Consider the following 23578-nt stretch of genomic DNA (forward strand, 5'->3'; position numbering starts at 1 on the left):
GGGGGTGCCCAAAGGAAGAGAAAGATCTGGTCCCCAAGATGTGCATTCTTATTGGCAACCACAGAGTTACAAATTAAAATCTGCTATTTGAATGCAGCAGGCTCTGACAAGACTGGCTTTCTTATTTGAATCACTCTGTCTAATGAAGATGTAATGATAGTATGAGTTCCAAGATATATTGTTAAGTGAGAAAAAAAAGTAATGATTGGCAAAAGGGTACAAAGAAGATTTACTTTTCATTATATGCTCTTTGCCCTTTTAAATTTTATACCAGTGCATATACTGCTTGTTGGAAATATTAATGAAGTATCTGGTTAATTAATTTTAGAATAATATCAAATAAAAATATAAAAGTGACTTTATTTGGTTTGTTTTGAGTAATAAAAAATAAGGAGGGAATGGATTTTAGGAATTCAAGGGTATAACACAATATAATATATTCATAGGTGACCCACTGAAAAAATTATCAATGTTTTTAAAGCAAAAGTGAAGATCTTTTCCAAATTCCCAAATAAGTCCACCAGGCTTTTTTTCTTGGAGACCTGACCCCTAACAGCTTGAAAGCTATTTTTTTCCCCTTATATTAACTCCATGATGTGTCCTCATTTCCAATGTTAATTAGGTAGGCCTTACAATAAAAGAGTCTGAAATATTTCCCCATCAGAATTGTTATCTATTATACATGACTGATACATGGAAAGAGTAAGATTTTTTCCAATTAACCTGAAGGACTTGGAAAAATGACTTTGAGATTTAACACTAAGAACTTTTAACTACTTTTTGAATAGTACAAAGGCTTAGATTTCCATAAAACATTAATTTTTAAGATTTGCATTAGAATTAAAATAAAGCAATTTTAAATGTAAGGAATGCAAATTGCTAAATTAAAGATTTTAAAGCATTAAGGTATAGTAAAACTATACTTAAAGTTGGTTTATAAATGAATCAAGAAAACTAGAATGATTTCTTACTCTTAACCCTTACTTTAGGGGTGCCTGGGTGGCTCAGTCGTTAAGCGTCTGCCTTTGGCTCAGGTCATGATCCCGGGGTCCTGGGATCAAGCCCCACATCGGGTTCCCTGCTTCACGGGAAGCCTGCTTCTCCCTCTCCCACTCCCCCTGCTTGTGTTCTCTCTCTCGCTGTCTGTCTCTCTCTCTGTCAAATAAATAAATAAAATCTTTAAAAAAAAAAACCCTTACTTTATAATATCTCAGGGTATCTCCAGCTAACTCAAAGGAGTCCAAAAGCTTCAAACAGTTCTGTACCCAACATTTTACTTAAAATGTATAATACAATCACATCAGGTACCATTTATTGAGTACTTACCATGTTCCAGAATGATTCTGTATGCCTTGCTTACATTATTTCATTTAATTTCTAGAACAGATCCATGAGGTAGGGTAGATATTATTATCATCCTTCATTTCATACATATGAAAATTAAGGCATAGAAAAATGAAATAACATAGAAAAGGTCACACAGTTGGTCAGCCGTAGAGCTAGGACTCAGGCCGATCGATGTCTTTCTGACTTCAAGTTCTTATGTTCTTGACCACTATGTTAAATGCTTCCGAAAAGACCAGGGTTTGGCATAATATTAATCAATTAAAGGGTTATTTAAAAACGGTTAAGGATCACCTACATAAAGAGAAGATATATCTTAAGTACCCAAGTTAACTCATATGCAGTGTATAGTCAAAAAGCCTTCCGTGAGAGTTCTTCGGTTTGTTTTTTAAAAATTTTATAATAAGAAAAAGTCACATTGAGACCTAAATCCCTAATTTATCCAAAGTTCATTAAAACACTTTCATTCATCAAATATAATTCAATCACTTTTATCATTAGATACCAAGTTTAACGATCAGAAGCAACTCAAGGATGACAGGAGATTCTGTCTTAGGCAAATTAAAAGATCCCTCCATGGGTATGGATCCCACGTTACAAACCACCAAATGATCAGCTGTGTCCTGTCTCTCCCCTTGAGAAATTCAAATCTGGAAAGTGACTTCAATAGACACTGAAGGATCAGAAGCTGAACTTCTTTCATCCTGGGTTTTCTTTAATACAATAAAGTTTATTGAACAATTTTTGCATACAAAATTTGTATTTGTTTAGCTAGAACAAAATAAATTCAAAATAATACTAAAAAAAGATCACCCTTACTGGTAAAACAAAGGTATCTTAGGTTCTTCTTTCCTTATTAACTATATTATCTCAAAAGTCTTACTAAAATTCTCTTCTCCCACAAAAAGATATACATTTTGGTAATGGAATTTCGCTCTGAGTCATTTTGGTAAAAAAAAGGTATGCTATGCCAGAAATGTTTTGAATTTTCTCTTGCTTCTGCATTTTTTTCTTCCCATGTAAAGTGGTATAAAATAATGTAAGCTTCTGAAAAATATGCCTTTAAAGGAAAGCTACATAATCATGAGATTAAATCAATGTGTTCCTTTAATGGTGAAAAATGTGCTAATTTAACCATATCAGGAAATATAATACCATTTGACATTAATAATAAATGCTAACTGTACATACTACTAACAAAATAACTTTGTTACTATAAATGAAATAAAGGATTTTTATTACCTACACTCTAACAGTAATAATGGAGACTTTTTTAAATCAATCAACCTCGATCAATTTGCAGTTACCTTTGAAGTAAAGCAACATCCACATATGCCTCCTGCTTAATTTTACCTTTTTGAAACCACAGATATTATTAAAGAGCTACACAAACACTTAGGAATGCAACTTGAATTTATATTCATTTAACTACTCACTAAAAAGAATTAAAATCTCATCTCATGTTTTGATCTGTGGCTAAGAAACCCATTATTTTACACACAGAAAAAAAAAGAAGCCATTTATCACCAAACTGTCTGATCTCCTCTGCTTTGATATTCAGCCTATCTTTTTTAGCACTGCCATTTGATATCAACTTTTTCCCAGTAATAAACATTTTAAGTTGATTTAAGTCGGCAGTTACTTACAGGGGGCTGTCACATCTTTTCGAGTTATGCTGTAAATCATGACTGAAAGATTTACTTTTAGTATACTAAGACAGCTTTGCATATTAATGAGGTCACCAGACACATGTTTGCTGAGGTTTAGTGATTGTGCAAGAAATACAGTATGGCAATGAGAGAGCTGTGAAACCTCAGCACAGAGATTTCTAATACATTTTATTGAGTTATCCAAGAAATAATCACCCTGCTAAATCCAAGTTAAACACCTGATGGAATATTAGGATGTTTAATTAAAAATGAAGTTATGCTGTACATGTGGGTGATTTTACACAGTGGCTAAAAAAGAAGGCCATGAAAAATTAATTTTGCTCAGTAAGAAAATACACATAGTAGCCTCTTTGTGAAGTTGGTAAGGGGATTGAACCACTCCAGCAAGATACACATGATGCAAACACAAGACTCAATAAATTAGGGGAAGGGGGTTCAGGGGAGACCTTCTCAATAAAGTAACAAGGGTTGGTAAAGGTCATGCACATTAAGACTGTCTTTCAAGAAACTAGTAAATCCTATTACTTCATGCTCAGCGATTCCATTGTGAAGGCACAACAGAGGGCCACTGGAGCCAGGTATTAGACTCCTTTCTCAGCTATCAGGCAGCATTCAGCTCCAGCAGGCCAAGATTTAGGCCATTCCTATACTTAGAAAATCTTGACAGTCCTGATGCTTTTTCCGTACCTTAGGAGAGAAAAACAGCCATAGTCTGCACTGATAAAGACAACAGGATTATTTGACAGTTGAAGGGGAGGGCATAACAAAAAGCACAGACCTCGTGAGAGATGAGAGTAGGATAAATTCCTGAACAGATAGCATGGCATAGGAAGGAAGGAAAGAGGAGGGAAGGAAGGAAGGAAAGAGGAGGGAAGGAGGGAAGGAAGGAAGGAAGGAAGGAAGGGAGGAAGGAAGGAAGGAAGAAAGGAAGGAAGAAAGGAAGGAAAACAGTTTTAAATTGCAGATCAGTGTCTATAATGAAACATCTTATAATAAGTTACTTCACCCCTCTGTACCTTAATTACCTCATCTGCCATATGAGAGTTTAGGACCAGATGACCCTGAAGTCCTCTTTAAATTAATGTTCAATAAAGTCCAGCAAATACGGATGCAACCACATCTTACCTCCCATTTAATTGACCACTCATTTATGTCTTTATTTATTTACCAAAATGTCTTGAAGATTCAAAAGTGAACACGATACATGCTTCACCCCCATGAGACTCAATGCCTGGGGCTGTAAACGAAGTGAGGAGACTGAGGGACAAGAGGGTGAACACTGGGTAGATAAGCAGGGAACAAATCTTGAAGGGTCTATCAAGAAATGTGAGGTCAATGGGGGATACTAAAGTTTTTTTCAGTATGGAATGATATGATGAGATCTGTGCTCAGATATCCTGTGGAGAACTGACTGGAGAGAGATACACCTGAGAGCGCTGAACGACTGTAGAGCCAGCCAGAATGGAAAGAAATGGACCCCAGTAAAGAGAATCAAAGGATTTGATGGGAGGTGAAAGGGGATAAGAGGGGTGACTCATTCTTTGCTGGCCAACAAAACTTGGTGGGTAAAGCCACCCACTGAAGAAAAGAGTAGAAGTGAAGAACCAGGGTTTGGTAATAGAAGAGGAAGAAGAGAATCCAAAAGTCATGGAGCTGATGTGTTCAGTGTGGGGTCTTTAGATTTAAGGTCCCCAAAGAAACATACTGGAAGACATTGGATATTTGCATTTGGATCACCTTCCACAGAATAAAAGAGCAGGTAGTTCTCTTTATGAATCATGGAAGATTCTCTCCCTAGTGGTTTTAACTATTTAGAAATTAAAGAATCTGTATGCCATCTTTAAATGCTCTGAATTCTTTCTGCAGAAAAGTGTAGACATACATGTATATTCAGGGAATTCATGGACTCCCAAAGTCTAGCCAGAGACCTGCAGAGGTTCAGGAATTCCAAGTGAAAGATCCCCGCCAGAGGTGGAAAGAAGGCAGAGGCTGAAAAGTGAAAAGGAAATAACTCAGTTCCTCCATCTGAGTAGATGAGACAATGTAGAAAATGGTTAGAGTTGTTTAGTACCAGCACTGCCAGACAGAAGATACAGCCAAAGACTGGCGTAATGGGCACAAACCAGTTTCATCTTCCTGGACCTTCAGTTCAACTACATTTTCTGAACTGCTCAAGTCTATGTGGTGAGCTCTGACCAACGGTATGTGAGAGGAAGGGACATGCGTGTCATTTCTGGTCTGAGGCAGTGACAGTGGGGGTATATTCTCCACGCTCTGTCTGTGGTCCTCGTCTCTGTGGCAATAGAGGCTGTGTGTTGGGCATGACTTCATCAGGTGGCACCAGCGGGGGGCCTGGCTTAAGCAGGCCCAATCCCGATGCCCCTCAACCCTCCGCACCACCACATTTGACATATCAAACTGAGCTTTATTAATGAAGTAAATACCAATAATAACAATACCCCTCATATGTAAGGTCCATAGGTTAATCAAAATAATTTGCATTAGTTTTCTTTATAGAAACTATTGCTACCTGATACTATTTTATGTATTTATTTACTTTCCTATGTATAGACCCTCTAACTCAACTAGACCATAATTTCCATGCAGATAAGACCTCAGTTTTGTTCACTGCTATACTCTGTTTCTAAATCAGTGCTCAGCACAAAAAAGATCCTAAATAAATGTTTGTTGAATAAATGAGTGAACAGATTATTTCATGTGGTTCTCCTCTAAAGATATTTTTTAAAGGGCACACCATCAACAAAAGTGGTGGTGCTAGAAGGTGAGGGGTTAGGATCTACCCTGGAGCAATAACTGGGACAGATACTTTGAGGCAAGTACTATCATTACAACTTCTCAGGAAGGAGACAGGAATGTCTTGCTTCTCAAATAGTGAAATGTGGTTTTGGGCCAGGAGATGCTAGAAGGCAGAGACAAACTATGACCCATGTCTTACAGAACCAACTTAACTCAACGGTAGTAAGTTAAATGTTTTCATATATTATGGAATACAAATGAATGAATTTTGGGGGGAAAAACATGAGTTTTTGAAGAAATTTTATTTACCCTTGTGGTTGGCCTTTTCAGGATGGCCCTGGGTGAAGACATTTTCTCTCCTCTGTCAATTAGAATGACTTCAGAAGAAACTTTGAAAAACATTGATATAGATTAAAAAAAACAGAAACAAAAACAAAAAAAACCTGGGTTTGGGGTAGAAAAACCTCTGTATTCAGCTGTTTATTCTATGGCCTTACAAAAAAAGTTAATCGTTTGGACCCAATATTTTTGTTTAAAAATGGAGGTAATACCTATCTTGGAAGAGACCTGTGAAGAGTAAGGTGATGTATAGATAGTACAAGACACTGAGAAGTTATGTAACTTGCCCAAGGCCACATAACAAGTAAATGGTAGGGCTAGCTTTTGAACCCACATTTGTTTTGTCCTTCTCAAAGCCCTTGGCTCTTACAGATAGCTACTTAGAGTTAAGTCTGGGATTGTCTTCATACAGACTGAAAGTTCAAAGATAATTAGAAACAGTTAAATATTCTGTTGGGTTATTTTTAACTCCCTAGTTTTAAATTTTACATGCTCAGATCAATCTTACCCCATTTCAGGTTTTCAAAATCTCATATGTAACTTTTTTTCTAGTGGAAGAATGATATACAGAATTAGGCATGGCCATTATTCATCTCAGATTTTCTGGGACAGCCTTTATTTCAAAATTACACACCACTGAAATGCCCTGAAAAATCCAGTATTTCTTTATCCAGACTCTTCACTAGAAGCAGCACCAAATACTGTATTCAGGAAACATGGTCACCACACGTGTGGATATAAAGGAGGGCCACAGTGTACCTTGATGTGTTTGGGTGTCTTGGTGGAGACCGTGGGATAGAAACATTACAGAACCATGGAACTAGAAGTGCCTAATTTTGACCTAGTAAATCCTATGATAGTTAATTACCAGAAATCTGTATTGTTAACAAGTTAATAAGCCCTGTGGGTGAGCGACATGCACAATGAGTTTGGAACTCCTGATTTAGGAAATAATCCCCTTAAGAAAGAGTCCTGCATATCAAAGATGGCCACGATCCATTTTCTATTAGAGACCTTTGTAACCAAATAGTCACTGAAGTTTGAAGATTATCACTTAGAGGTACTTATAGAAGGAAACAATCTAGTGACGCACAGTGATCCGAGTATTCAGGAAAATTTTCACTTCCCAAATGGTCCAGAACATTTTCTGTCTCACATTCTTATCCATCAGCGTTTTTACTAAACCAGAGGATTCTGCAAGTGGAAAGGAGGCAGGGCATGCACCACATCTAATATATAGAGATTTATGGAAAGTAAGATGGGAACCACCCATCACTGGTGGTAGCAGCTTTCTCTCAGGGAGCATAATGGACTTTCTGAGGTCATCTACTATTAGAACCCACTTAACCCAAAGCAACCAAAACTACTGTTGACATGATTTTAATTCAAGAGCTATTATTCTCATGGTGTGTTTTCAACCGACAAAATATCTTACTGTGGATCATAAGATATATACAGCCTATGTAATTATATATGTTATATAATATATAATACACATATATATTAGTTTCTAGTATTAGTATCCATCAGAAAGAGTGAATTCAAAATGAACGTGGATGAGGAATAATTAAAAAGTAGAAAACTTTAAATATTTTGTAAATAAACAGCAATGAATGCATACTCCATGTTCCAGGCAAAAACTTATTAAAAATTCTCAAACGTGAAGGCAGGAAGTAGTATGTCCTAGGAAGGGAGTTGGCCATAAATTTGAACTCTATGCTTTAATACAGTCATACAGATTCCAGGAAAAATGGGCTCCAAATGAGTAAAACAAATTATGAAGTCACAAAATCCTGGCCAATCCCAAATATCTCTCTAAAAAAGTCCAATATTCTTCTAGTTGACAATAGCTGCAAACCCTCCACAGAATGACTTTGGGCAAACGCCCAGTGAATATGCATCACTGAAACTTCCCACCTCCTCCCTCCCAGCACTTCCTTATTAATAATGCCACGCTTCGAGAGCCACTTGAAACTTGAAACATTATTTTCCTCATGGATTACTTTATACATAGGCGTAAAAATTCATTTTCTAGAAGATGTAATGATAGTCTTACCCGTTTCACAGCTGGGCCCGGTGAAGCCTTGCGGGCAGGCACACACATTCGCAGCAATACAAACTCCTCCGTTCCTACAGCCGTCTTTGCAAAATGCTAAAAATAATTCAGATACATGACTTTAGTATTTTAGAAGTAAGTAGTTCAAGATACTTTTCTTTACTCCCTTGGAGATGTGGACATCGAATTATATGTTATTATACTTTCAAATTCCCATAAGACTTTCCATGCAGGTAAGAAACTTCAACCCGATTTGTAAAACAGTACTCTTTTCAACATTAAAGAAATATTTCACCCGTAAAATAAAACACTAAACTTTCTTTTAGCTAAAAACAGTAACCTGCACACAACAGGAAGTATGTGAGAATTAGAGTTGCATCTCATTGTAACAGTCCAGCTTGAAATGAAAACACGAAAGCTATCCTAGAGCTTTCTTAAGGAGCAAACTACCATTTAGAGACTGAGTAAAGAAAGAGAAAATGATTGGCTCCTATGAGACTCTGATCATTCTACACATTGGCCAATGTACCAAAGTATTAGAGAAATGCCCCGTCTTTCACAAAGTTCTAAATCAGTCCCAGTGATAAGTTGGCCAATGGTAAGAATTGGCTGTAGTGGTCTTCAGAAAGAGCCTTGCACTCCCCTGCTGAGGACAGGTCTGGATCCAGGATCAAGGGCAAAGGCATTGCAAAGCCTGCTGTGTTAGTGGGGTTTGTGAGTGAGGGGAATTCTTCTATGAGTAGGAAAAGGAGCCAAGATCTGAGCCATTGCAAGAGTGACCTCTTGAGATGTGCTGCCCAATTCAAAGAAGGTGAGAAAAACAAGATTGGTGAGACTGAGCACCCTTAGATGCTTCTGTTTCCACTTTAGCTTGTTCTTTGGTTCTATAAGGCTCAGAACCCATTTCCTCAGCCTGGCAAGGCCTGTAATGGATGAATTAGGCCAGCTTGTTTCAGGCACTGGGGCAAAAGCTTTCTCTCTAGTTTTCTGGCACGTGCTTCCTCTCATTAATTAGGATGTACTTTCTCGGAGTGGTAAAATAGAGACATCGGGGATTCTGGTGCTGAGTTAAAGGAAGGGGCACAAAGAGGCCATTCGGCTTCTTTGGTTGTAGGTCCCAATCTATCTTCATTCCAGGCAAACAGAGTACCTAGTCACCAAGGATTTGCAAAGAGATTGAGAATGTAAACCTCATAAATAACAAAGGGTCCATCTGCTAAACCGTGTGTGTGTCTTCCTTGGAATACTGTGCAAGGACATAGCACAGGACTCAATGATTCAGATCCTCCATCTACACTACTTATCTCTCAGCTTTTGACATTCCCAGCAGGAATACACACATGAACTGGGAGTCTTTATTCAGGCAACCTAGAGTCTCAACTTCCAGCAGAAATTTTGGACCCATGGAAGTTCTCCTTCCTTCAAAGATAAGAATTACCTGTCTGCATCTGCTCATGATTGCAAGAGTTCTTTATGCTATAAGCTTTATTCTTCACATTAATTATGAATCAGAGTGAAAGAGAAATAAGAGTGAGAAGTTGGGCTCCCAGATGAAATCTTAACCCCTCTCCTCTGCCAATTCTCAGTATATCTGGGTGCTCTTAGGAAGTCCTAGGCAATGGGCTTTAAACATCTGGCTTTTCTCAGGATCTGTCTAGTTTCTCTGGCAAAATCTTTTTGGGATTTAGACCTCAAAGTGAGTAGGCCTGTTCACATTGCTCTAAATTAAAGATTCCCATAGACTTTTTTAAAATTAACTTTATTTTATTATGTGAGTCACCATACATTACATCATTAGTTTTTGATGTACTGTTCCATGATGCATTGTTTGCTTATAACACCCTTTGTTCCTTGCAATATGTGCCCTCCTTAATACCCATCACTGGGCTAACCCATCCCCCCTCTAAAACCCTCAGTTTGTTTCTCAGAGTCCATAGTTTCTCAGATTCCCATAGACTTTTACAAAGCAGAGTAATCCTCTGGCCCAACGATACCTGCATCCAATGTATTATTGTAGACTAGGTCTTAAGACCCATGCTCATCGGCCATCCCTAGTTATTTCCTACCTCCCACATACACAGTGTCATACCAAATTGATTTTAGTCAACTCCAGGATAATGGGCACATGTATTTGAGAAGTGTTTTTATATGAATCGTAAATCGTAGTTTTTATATGAATCGTAAAAAAATCTATATGACATAATAAGGAATACGGACTTTAGCCTAAAGGAGTTTGTGGAGTTTCCAAAATAGAACCTCTATTTCCCTTGTGAAGTAGGAGGTAAGCCCATCTGATGAAGGAAAAGAGGGCATTGGTGAACTAACTGGTAAATTAGTGGATAGTGGTTCACTACTGTCCACTGATGGAAAGGAAAATCTGGGCTCAACAGGACTTTTAAAAGAATTATTGATTGGCATTGACAAGCCAGCAAAAATGGGAAACCACAACAAGTAGAGACCCAATATTCCCAGTTAATTAGTGTTCAACAGCTCAAAAGAGAGTAGAGAAGAAACACTGTCAGACTGACCCCCGATAGAGATATTTATAGTGGATTTTGGTAGTAGAACAAATGGGTTGACTGTACTGTCAAAAAAACACAGCTGTCATGTTCGGATTCAAAAATAAGTATTTGAACCTGGGAGGAGACTGGCAAACTGAAAGAAAAGGGAGGATCAGAGAAATTGCGCTACTTCTGTAGCTGGTGTGATGCTGCTAATTGTATGTACTGCACAACTGAAGATCAAGAGTCATGGAAAGAACAGAGCAGGCAAACTGGAAGCAGAAGGACTTGGGGCAAGATGATACAAAGTTGACGTTTGAGATTTCGAAGGTGGAACAGTTCCATACAAAAGTGCCCAGGTGTGATTATAGGTGTGGTCTGCTGGACAGGAACAGAGATGGAAACCACTGTGGTGGAGGTCAAGGAATGCTACATCAACGCTGTTGAATAGTTTGGCCACGTAAACACCAACATAACCCAGGAGGAAGACTGTGAGCCACACCGCAAAGCTCTCAGGGGTGTGGGAAGTCCCTGGAAGGGAGATGACAGTGATGAGAAGGAATGGAGGGAGGTGAAGAGGGACTGCATTATCCTTAATGCCCCGGGCGCTGCCGTTTAAACCTTTTACCTTTGCATGTGGTTCCATTCCCCGTATAGCCTGGCTTGCAAACACAGTTGTGTCCTCCAACAGTATTGAAGCATAAAGCATTTTCATCACAGTTGTGCTGATTTGTGATACACTCGTCGTGTTCTGGAATGAGAAATACAGTCTGGTTACTCAAAGACAGATATTCAAAGAGACTGCATTTTAAACTGCCTCTGCATCTTGGTTATTGCGTGGTATTTCTTTCAAACACAGATTTCCACAAAGTATATATTAAAAAAGAGCTCATATTTTGAATATTGTATACTCCTCTTGAAATACATACATAGTTTACACATCCACAAACCTTGAATGCAAAAGGATTTGGACAGAAGACCCACCAAGAGGAGGAAGGAATGGAAGAAGAGGAGAGGCAAGAGTGTGGATCATTCTCAGAAGTGGATCCCAGAGCTGCTGTATACAGTCTCTGTGATTAATATTTGGGGGAGTTATTCTCATGAAATAAATCTGCTACCTCTCTCTTCATCCTGTAGCATGAAAAAGGGGCTAGGAAAGGATGTGAAATTGTATTGACTCATGAATCCCGGCCTGCAGGAAAATAGAGTTGAAGCTCTGGGAGTTAGTTAGGGTGCAGTTATCAGCTGCACCCCACACTTCCAGACATAAAGATACACACGCAAACTACTTGGGGAATATCTGACCTCCTTAGGAAAATTCTCTCCTTCTGCAAAGAAAGTGTCAGAGTTCTGTTAAAGAAGACAACTTGCTTTTATGATATGTGAAATCCAAACTTTAAAACACACAATCGATATGGTACTTCCTTTCACTGTGGGCAACCTGACACTTTAGAAAGCACTGAAGCATCTGATTCTCCCAGCACCCCTGGGAGAGGTAGAACCAACATCATTATAGCCATTTTGACAACGAGTCAATAGTGGCTTCGAGCGCTTAAGTCGCCTGCCCAAGTTCACAGGAGCATTAGGCAACGTCAGAATTCTAGCTCTGTGTTCAGCAGAAATGTAAATATAAGGAATAAATACAGTGAATATGAGAAAGAAAACAGATCTGACATCAAAATCAAGATGAGTAGGAAATGAAATATAAGTGAGGAAATGTATATAAACTAGTTCAGCAAAATCCCTAAAAGTGGCACTACTCATCATGTGGTCTCTTACATAAATACTACTTAGGCCTAAAATTAAAAATATATTTTAATACACTTACATTAATTGAGCTATTGATTCACTAGGATATAAATCATCAAAGCAGAAAGAAATATTCACTTTTCATTTTAGAAGTCTTTGTATTCTAGACAATATATGTATTATTCCAGACAATATATTATAATAATCATGTATTTATAACTTCAAAAAAAAATTGCTTTGGGCATATTGAGATTAGACTAAAATCACTTATTTCAACTACTAAAATAGAATGCTATATTTTTTCAAATAAAGATTAACATTTTGTGCCCTGCGTTACATATAAGTGCAAAGTTATAATAGTTTGAACTATAGCCCTGTAATAAAATTCTTAGATTTTATTCCCAATAATCTTTCAGAGAAAAGAGAGCTCTCAATCATTAAGGTTTTAGAATTGCATGAATAGATATCCTCCAAATCCCTGGCTGAATTTCCCCAAATTGTAGAAAATTCCACCTTTATTATCTAGTATCAGAAACTTTCATAGTTTTTTACAAATTCATGCCCATCGATGATAGCTTAGAAAGTACCTGGATTACACATAGGGGCTACCGTTGGACCACTATACAATTTCCGAGGGCCAGGAATGGGCAGTCTACCTACCCCTGAGTCTGGCTGCCTGGAGCAAAATAAATCTACACTCTCAAGTTTGCACCTGCTGCCAATTTTCTTCCCAGTGCAATTCAAAGGGCTGCAGTTAATCTATAAATCTCTATATGGACAGCCGTAGGTTCTTTAAAGACAGCTGCTGATTGATTTGATGGTGTTTTCATCCCGGCCTTGGTTGTCTTCTTAATTAGACAGAACCCACTCCATAGAGGAGGGGCCTAACAGGATGAGCTTAGCACCCAGTATGATGATTCCCATTCACGTTAATTAATTACACAACCCGGGATCTGGTTACCCCTGCTGTCATTAACTCTCGAGGTCACTGAAATGAGTAAGCATGCTCCTGAGCAATTTGAGGGTAAAGAAAGTTTTCAGGTTTTGAAATACACCCACACGCTCCTTTACACATACCGTTCCCTGTGCCTGAGGTGCCTGCCCCACTGACTCTCCCGGCAAACCCCTACCACTTCTAAAGATCACACTAAAAAGTCTCGTTTTACGTGCAAACACCTTTCTCGCCACCTCCTGCAGAGTTAGGGGCTGTTGGCTGTTTTCCCTAACACCATATATAAGGCTCTGTTATTGTATTTTATCAGAAATGTCTACTACTCCTTGATTCTCCATCTTCATGCTTTACCAGGAACTGTTAATTTTTGGACAAGAATTTTGTATATTTATTTGCGTTTCATTTCAGCATTCAAAGAATGTTTCTTAAATATACAATTAAAAGAATAAATGACCAAAGGAAGAAAGCTAGGAAATGCTTCCTCTGCCATTATAATTCAAGCCAATCTCAATTCGTTCAGTTGTAGACAAGATGCCAAATAGAAGGCTACTGAAAATCTAAACTGTTTTTTTTTTTTAAAGATTTTATTTATTTATTTGACAGAGAGAGACACAGCGAGAGAGGGAACACAAGCAGGGGGAGTGGAAGAGGGAGAAGCAGGCTTCCCGCAGAGCAGGGAGCCCGATGTGGGACTCGATCCCAGGATCCTGGGATCATGACCTGAGCTGAAGGCAGTCGCTTAACCAACTGAGCCACCCAGGCGCCCCCTAAACTGTTTTTTTTTAACTAATTTTACTGTGGTGATATTTTGTTTGGGATATTTCAAATATTAATTAAGGTAGCAAGACATACTTAGAGAACAGAAAATATTAATTCCTTTACACTGTCACTTTAAAATTTTTCACACTACTTAAAGTTGGTTATACTTATAACCATCAACTAACAGTAAACCGTGATCTTAGGAAAAGTTTTAAAAAATGCCTATGTCTCGGGGTGCCTGGGTGGCTCAGTGGGTTAAGTGTCTGCCTTCAGCTCAGGTCGTGATCTCAAGGTCCTGGGATCAAGCCCCACTTCAGGTTCTCTGCTCAGTGGGGAGTCTGCTTCTTCCTCTGCAGCCCCTCACCTGCTTGTGCTCTCTCTCTCTCTCTGTCTCAAATAAATAAATAAAATCTTTTTTTTTAAGAAACTTCTATGCCTCACAGAAGAATTAACTTAAATTTGATAGCCCTCCACAAAACAGAATGTGAGTGAGACATGGCGCAAATATTCTATAAGGTCATCTCAGTAAATAGGTAATTATTGCTGCTCTATGTCCAGTTTTGGTCAAATGTCAACTTCTTTCTTTTTTTTTTTTAAAGATTTTATTTATTTATTTGACAGAGAGACACAGCGAGAGAGGGAACACAAGCAGGGGGAGTGGGAGAGGGAGAAGCAGGCCTCCCGCGGAGCAGGGAGCCTGATGTGGGGCTCGATCCCAGGACCCTGAGATCATGACCTGAGCTGAAGGCAGACGCTTAATGACTGAGCCACCCAGGCGCCCCCAAATGTCAACTTCTTAGCCTTTCCCTGACTCACATATCCCTGAGGACTCCACCAGCAACCCACCAGTCAGGCTCTCCTTTTTTAATACTTCCTCCAACATTTGTAACATACAATACATTAAATTAAATAAAATAAGGAGGGAAATATTAAGATAAGATTTAAATCAATATTATGTTGCAGTGTTTTTTTTTTTTTTTTAAGATTTTATTTATTTATTTGACAGAGAGAGACACAGCGAGAGAAGGAACACAAGCAGGGGGAGTGGGAGAGGGAGAAGCAGGCTTCCCGCCGAGCAGGGAGCCTGATGCGGGGCTCGATCCCAGGACCCTGGGACCACGACCCGAGCCGAAGGCAGACGCTTAACCGACTGAGCCACACAGGCGCCCCTATGTTGCAGTGTTTGAGAAGAGCATGGCAGGATGTAGTAGTAAATGAATTTCAAGTGTTAGTTCATATATATTGAAAAGCAGACATTTCAGACCTGATGTTCACAATATCCAGTTCCTAAGATTCAATGCTATTTTCACATCCTCAGTTAAAATCTTCATTGTTCATGTGACATGACAGTCCAGATAAAAGCTGGGATTGAAACCAAATACACCTCTCTCTAACTGTTCTTCATTAAAAATAATAGCATATGGTTATTTTAATCAAAATTGATCACATTTTGTATCTACACATTTTAAATTTAAAATGGAAAAAATAAACATACAGGAAAAAAACATCACTCAACAGTACTAAACAAAAGTAATGTAGTTGTCAATCATCACAATACATTATACATAGACTCAATAATCTTATAGTGATAGCTGGCAAAGATTTGTCCTATGTGCCATAATTTGCTATGCATCCTTATGTACTCCGTAAAACTGATTTCATACCAGTGACAGGGGTCAATATATTCAAATTCCTCTACAGAAAAAAAGTGATAATTATATACACTTGGATTTATCTAAATGTCACCTAGAACAATAATACTTCAGTTTCACTGATCAACTCCTAACCTGAGTAGCTTAATGTCTCTAAAATCATTTTAAGACTCCATACCTAACAGGTCATCGGTCATTGTTACATACAGTTGGACTTAAATTGAGCTTGAAATTTGGTATTCATATTGAGCTGTTTCCAAAATGAATGTACTATCTAGAGACAAAACGGTCACGTTAAAATTCACATAGCTTTTCTTACTATGATTTCAACACAGACATACAATACACATAGCACATGTTCTATTCAAGAATTTCACTGATAGAAAATGCAAATACTACAGAAAATAGGAGTGAAAAGTAATTTATCTGTAGATACACATTCAGTTCAATTACATACAATTTTCTTCAAGGTCTATTTGTGTATTACAATTTTCTTAGGATTAAAAATGTGATTATAAAAAATTTGATTATAAATGGTAGCTCCCTCAAAAAGCTTATAGTTTAGTTGGGGAGATAAGACAAAAATACAAATGCCTTTAATACGTGGCTTTGTTATGAGAAATAATGAAGTAAAGAAGAAACCTCTGTTTACATAGAGCTGCAGAGATCAAAGGGGTAAGAAATCATTTCTGTTGGGTCAGATAGGAATTCAAGAATAACTTCATGGAGAATGGAGCATTTGACGTGGATATTGTTATGTGTGTAGGGAAGATGCAGATTCCAAAATGAAACAGCATTCATGTACTTTGCTTCTTTTGTTTTTGGAATCTTGAACCTCTTACACATTCGAATGAACCTGAATGATTTGTAATAACCGTAGCTATAATTCAGTGCTTACTACATATTGCATACTTTATAATATACACTATCTCATTTAATCCTCATATTAATTAGGAAACATTATTATTATTTTCAAAAAAAATTAAATTAGGCTTGGAGAGAGGTCAAGTAGCTTGCCTGAGATCACACGGCTAGTAAGAGGTAGAGCTGTGAATCATATCTGACTCCAAAATCTAGGTTATTGATTGCCAGGCAGTAGGGTTGCCTGACATATTTACTGTGTGTGTTTTCCCCAATCTGTTTTTTTTAATCCCAGTGTTTTCCTTTGCAATTGCCCAGAGGTTTTGGGTTTTAATGTTTACAATCATTTAATGTCTTCTTGTCATATGTGGAGTCTTCCATTGCTTCACAATTAGGAAGTTCTCTCTCTTGTATTATCTAGTATTCTTTTTTTTTTTTTAAAGATTGTATTTATTTATTTGACAGAGAGAGAGAGCACAAGCAGGGGGAGTAGCAGAGGGAGTGGGAGAAGCAGACTCCCCACTGAGCAGGGTGAGCAGGGAGCTGGACGTGGAACTCGATCTCAAAACCCCAGGATCATGACCTGAGCTGAAGGCAGATGCTTAACCGACTGAGCCACCCAGGCGCCCCTATTATCTAGTCTTCTTAAGACTTTAGGAGCATTATTAAAATTATAGAACTCTTTAGGGCAAAGCACTGAGGTACTTTCTGTTCATACTAAAATCTATATTTTCACAAGACTGAGAGTTTAGCACTGGGTGTTATACGCAAACAATGAATCATGGAACACTACATCAAAAACTAATGATGTAATGTATGGTGATTAACATAACATAATAAAATAAAATTTAAAAAAAAGAAAAAAAAAGAAAAGGAAGATACCAATATAGTCAAATACAAATGTTTGTAAAACAAAGTGACCAGCTCACAGAACTTAGACTCAAGCACTCATTCCCCCAACTGAAAAATCTCTGGAAGATCAACATTAATGGTTTGGCAAATAGACACCTCCAGTATCCAAGGGTCCTCTCCTCTGACACCTGGCCAGGCCCTGATAACAAAGTCCACTGCTTCTGGATAATTCTGCCTCACACCCTCCAGCAGTATACTAGATCCTCTGACACCTTTAGACTCTAGATTCTGCTCTTCTGGTAACAGATTATAATATACCTTCACTATCCTCAGAGAATCTTTGTTTTCCTCCGATGGATTTTTTTTCAGTCACAAGAATTATACCGTCTATTCTGCATATTCTACTCTCCTGTCCAAATCCAGAAATGTTGGGAAAACAGCAGCTATCATAACATATAGGTGTAAGTGCCACAAAGAAAGCTTCTTTACTTTCCCTGACCCAAGTGTTTCCTGGAATATAAGTTTACAGTGAGTAAATTCTCTCTTAGAATGTGGCAGGATATGGCTCTAAACATAGGGACAACCTACCTCAGGTCTTAACTGTTATCTGCTTATAAGAAACCTGGGAACAAGTTCCCTCAGGCTTAAGCCTGAGTAAATCTTGGAGCAAGAAAGCCCACAGAAATGTAAATTCTTCTTGAGGAGCTGTTAAATGAAACCACCAAACTATTTGTTTAGAAGGATGATTTATCTCAAAAATGTAGAGCTGCTTAGTCATTTTCCTCTTATATTTCTATAGACCAGATTGCTTGCTGTAAGATATCAATGAGGTTGCGGAAACTCACTCATGAGTTTCACTCATACGTGCTCCCACCAAAGTAAGTATGTAGTTACCTACACTGGCCGACGAAGAGCATCAAAACAAGATAGCCCCGGGTCTGCAGTACTGAGACCTCTTAGTTTACTCTAAAAAGAATGGCAACACTGTGAGTCCTCAGATAAAATATGCCACTTCTATTTGTCAAACTAAGCAACTCTTTGGACTTGTCCACAGCTCCTTACTACATTCACACAATAATTATTCTATGGAGAACTTTTCAAGATGAGCACAAACTGAATTGAGAGAACGTTCTGTATTACAATTCAACAAGTGGTAGATGGTTTGGGGGTCTAACAAAAAGAACGAGAACTCCTTCTTTCCCTCACCCTCCTTCCGGGCCCTCGATGTTTGGTGTCTGGTATACGAAGATATTGTGCATGCTGCCACCAGTACTACATATCCCTGCAATCACAACGTGCATATCCTAATGACTGTTGACTCTCAGGGACATTGTTGCAATCCACTGAATGGTTTAAAATGTCCTCCATCAACTGTTCTGTACTAGGACCATAACTAAATATAAAGGACAGAGGAGAAAAAATGAGAAAATTATGTACTATTTTAATGAGCAATAGCAGGGAGGCAGTGTGATATGTTAAGTTTTCTAGACAGGCTTGATATTTTTAAAAGATTTTATTTATTTATTTGAGAGAGAGCGAGCGAGCACATATGAGTGGGGGGAGGAGCAGAGGGAGAAGGAGAGGGAGAAGCAGACTCCCCACTGTGCGTGGAGCCCCACTCCAGGCAGATTCCCAGGACGCCGAGATCATGACCTGAGCCAAAGTCTGACACTTAACCGACTGAGCCACCCAGGCGCCCCTACACACACAGGCTTGATTTTTGATGCCATTTTCTCCTAGTTCTCATTGGCCTTGACAAAGTAAGCCAATCTTTCTAAGTTTAAATGAAGAGATTAAGACCTAGATTAGAAAACTGTTGTAAAGAGTAAACTTACATGATGGATGTAAAGACCCTGGCAAATAACAGCCACTTGATAAATATTAGTTACTTTCTCATCTTATTACCTACTTCGGTGGGAAAATTTCTTTTGCATTTATTAGCTAAATAATGTCCTTTCTTTTCTATTTCAATTCTGTGGAGAAAATGTAGATGTCTCACAGAACTTTCTCTTTTCATAATCTTTTCTGAAATCAAATGCATTTGGGACATTTCTTTGATTTCCAAAATGTACTACTCTCAGTGGTTACATCAAGGGGAAAAAAATACCCGCTATCATACTTACCAAAAGCTATTCATTTTGTTTCTTATGATTATCTTACTTATTCACTTTATATTATAAAGAAAAATCTACCACAATGTCATTTTAACAGAAACCTAATTTTAACACTATTAAAGGGACTACAAGAAATTACACTTTAACCCTATTCAATGCCCACATTGGCCGCAAACCCACTAAAATGCATTTTTAACACCCAAGTATTTTTTATTCACTACTCAAGCTTCCCATTCACTGACCTCACCAATTCAATACTGACTTCTTGTTATTCTTCATTTTGTTTGGCAACTAAGAATTTGTTCAGACGTCTTTCCTCTGACATGCTTGGTTTATTTTCTTCTAGTCCTTTCACTGGTATGCTCAGCCTCTCTTCCTAATCCTTATTTGATCAAGCATCTTAACAACCAAAGCACACTCAAGTTTCCCCTCTATCTTTATAATAATTTTGCAAGGTAATCCAAATTCTGATTTTACAGTAAAAAACCCATTTTGCTTTTTCTGGCGTTCCATGAAATAATCTTTGTCCAAACACATTGTAGGGCAACAAAATTCTTGTAACTATCAGCAGATGATTTGTACTTTTTCTTTCAACACATTTATGAAGCTTCTCTGTGTGATCCTTGCGCTCTGGAGGATGCAAAGATGCATGAACTGGGATTCATGACCTCAAGAAACTTTTGAACCATCACAGGATTGAATAGATAACTATGATATATTCTCAAAAGTGTTTAGTGCTTTAAGAGTGAAAACAATAGTAATAGGAACAATAATGACATTAGCTAATTATTAGGCTTACTAGATGCTATCAAGCACTGTGTTAAGTGTTTTATTTGCATTATCCCCTTCAGTCTCCACAAAGCCTTACCTGGGAGGCACTATTATTATTCCTGTTTTACAAATGGGAATACAGAGCTTTCTCAGAGAAAATACATATCTTGCCCAATATCATGTAGCTAGGAAGTGATAAGGCAGGATTGGCCTTCCGTGTTTTAAAAAGCTACAACCTATAAATAATGATCTCGTGAGGCTTAAAGAGGGAGAAGTGAGGATTGACTGAGGGGTCTAGGAAAGTATTATATAGGCAGTAGGCCAAACAAGTGAGTCTTGAAAGATGGGAAGGGTTTTAACAGGAAAAGGGGAAAGATGGGGAAGAGGATTCCATATGGAGAGAACACAGGTGCAACTGGTAAAAGCATACAGACCACGGCAGTCCTGAAGTGGCCGAACTGGCCTGGGTGATGACCAAAAGGGAACAGTGAGCAATCAGTGTGGACAGGGTCAGGAATACGACATGATTTTATCTGGCGGGCAATACAAAGCCACTTCCAGCTGTACAGTGAAAGGCGGCATGATAAAACGGGTGTTGATGTTTAGGGAAATGAACAGCGATGTGTAGAGGAGGAGAGACCCACTCTCCTTAACAAAGTGGGTGTCCTATGTTATCAAGCCAGCATTGTTCTCTCTCTTTTACGTCCTTCTTTCTTCCTTTTGATTCTTCTCCTTTTGAGTCCGAATTGGGTTATTACTGGGAGTTGAGACAGCAGTCTGTACAACACTGAGAGGTGAAGCAAAAGAATAAGGAGGAGGAGGGGAATGGGTGCAAAGCAAATAGAAGCTGAGTGCTTATCACCTGGCAAGCACCGTGCTGAGCAATGTATATGTGTGGCATACGGAAGTCTTACAGGATGTAGGAAGAATAATTGGGAAGCGAGAACATAAAGTTCACAATCCTTTCAGGCAGGAATCTTGTCTTACTCATTTTCTTCATCCCCACCCCTATGCTTTTGTAGAATGAAACCGTGTTGAGGAGAGGGCCTGAAGAAGAATGGACAAAATCATGGTGGAAGAGGAGTAAATTCTGATATAGAACTGATGGGCGAACCATAGTGAATCAATTTTTGAACAGAGAGCAAGAAAGACTTTGAAAATAACACAAGTTTCAAATCTGGGTGACTGGGAGTGAGAGAGTGGTGAGATGAATAGACAAGAGGGTTTCTTACTTTTAGGAACTTCGTTATTCTTGTTCTTATTTTGGTCTGGTCTGGTTTGGTTTGGATAAGAAAATTAAGAAGTCAAAATATAAAAGCAAAGTCATATTAGGAAATTGCATTTACTCTATCAGTGGTGACAATAAACAATAAATACTCCCCACCCAAAATCTGTCAGATAACCACCTAAGTAGCAAACCTTAGATCTAATTCATCAATGACCCCTGACATCCACACAATGACTGGCACAAACTGGTCTCCAAAGAATATTTGTTAAAGACTGAATCAGTAACTATAAAGTGTATCTCAATCAAACATGCAAAACATTTAGAGATTTGCTAATGTATAATATTCCAGATATTCTATAGGGACAGTTTGCACATCTGCTTTCTCTTCCATTCCCCTCAGCAGCTATGCTGCTCTCTTTCGAATGCCTGCCCCATCCTCAGTCCCTCACTCATGGCACATAACCCTATCAGTAACTTTACAGAAGACTACCAGGTCATCAGGAAAGAACACTCTCAGATTTCCCACCCACAGATGAATCTGTAGCTAAATCTACCCTTAAGACTTTCTTCTTCCCAAACCAGGAACCTGGGGGTCACCATAGACTTCTCTTCCCTTCCTCCCACCCACCACATCCAGGGACCAATTCATCCGGATTCTACTTCCTTGGCTGTTCTCATTTCCATACTCCTCACCCCACTCTCCATCCCACTGCTCTTCAGTTGCCCAAATTTGGGCACAAAATGTTTCCTTTTCCTCTGGAATATTGCCATAGCTTCATGATGACAATACTGCCCCTGTTTTGTACATCTCCAAACCATTATCACAATGACTTTTCAAATAAAATCTGATCTTCTCTATCTCTCTCCTCCCCATTCCCTCTTCTTCTCTCTTAATTTTTTCAGAGACATACCATTGTTCTTACTAGCCATCAAGGCACTCTGCCTACTCATCAAGACTTATATTATGACACACTGCTGTCACCAAAGGGCACCACTTAAAACTCCCCCATTGCATCATTTTTAAATGTCATTTATTGAGACTCTACTAAAAGCCAAGTATTATACCAGCCAATCGCCGTATATTTCACATGTATCCCTGCTTTTTGCCCAGAAAGCCTTTCCTCATTTTCTTTGACTAACTCTCCTACTCATCTCCCATTCCAACCAAACAAAGCCTCTTTCTTTAGAAAACCTTCCTTAAAACTTAGATGAGCCCCATAGCCCTTGTGCTCAATTCCCTCATAACACTTGAAAGCTAGAATATACAGTAGTTAAGAGTTTGGACTTTGGAATCAGGTTGCCTCCGATCAATCCTGGCTTTTACTAGCTATCACATCTTGGGCAAATCATTTAATCTCTCTAAATCACAGTTTCCTCCTCCGTTAAATGGGCCTAATAATAATACACAAGTAAAATCTCCAGCAGGATCCGGGACAGTACTCAGTAATCAAACAAATATTTCTGTAGTGAAAGTATGACTATTCATTTCAAATTGGATAAACAAAGATGAGAAATAGCATCCCATCAGATTAAATTTTGCTTCCAAATGAATTTTAAAAATAAACATTCAACTTCTAGAGCTGTCTGGCTTTTGGAGTTCAGAACTGTATATAAGAAATGGTCGCCCTATATGTTCTTCATGGAGTTGCAAGGATTAACTGAGGTAATGCATGCAAAGCACTTAGAATAATGTTTCATGAGTTAGTATTAGACTAGGCCTTATCACATGGTCAGGGATTGTTCATTCTCTCACCAACCCCTCTTAGTCAGTATACTCCTTGAGACAGAGAATTTTTATTATAGATCTTGGAATCCTCAGTTCTTGCCATAACACCTGACACATTTTAGGCACTTGCTAAATGTAGATGAATGAATAATAGGCTTCAATCTATTAAGAAAACAACATTTTCAGTTTCTTAGAGTATTTCACATCCGGTATTTTACATTTTACATTGCATTCACCCCAAATCCAT

At 38.3% G+C, this 23578-nt stretch overlaps 1 protein-coding gene across 5 annotated transcripts in view; it reads right to left on the bottom strand.

Annotated features, from left to right (window-relative positions):
* Positions 1-23578, bottom strand: part of NELL2 (neural EGFL like 2) — a 305243-nt gene that overhangs the window by 85354 nt on the left and 196311 nt on the right. For all 5 annotated transcript variants that reach the window (XM_081821534.1, XM_081821531.1, XM_081821532.1 and 2 more), the window contains 2 exons: positions 11296-11418; positions 8167-8262 (listed from right to left, as the gene is read on the bottom strand). In XM_081821534.1, the coding sequence (XP_081677660.1) occupies positions 8167-8262; positions 11296-11418 (219 nt within the window). The remainder of the gene's footprint in view (positions 1-8166; positions 8263-11295; positions 11419-23578) is intronic.

Source organism: Leptonychotes weddellii, chromosome 5 (assembly GCF_054177405.1).
Source record: "Leptonychotes weddellii isolate Sample4059 chromosome 5, ASM5417740v2, whole genome shotgun sequence".
NCBI classification, from domain to species: domain Eukaryota; kingdom Metazoa; phylum Chordata; class Mammalia; order Carnivora; family Phocidae; genus Leptonychotes; species Leptonychotes weddellii.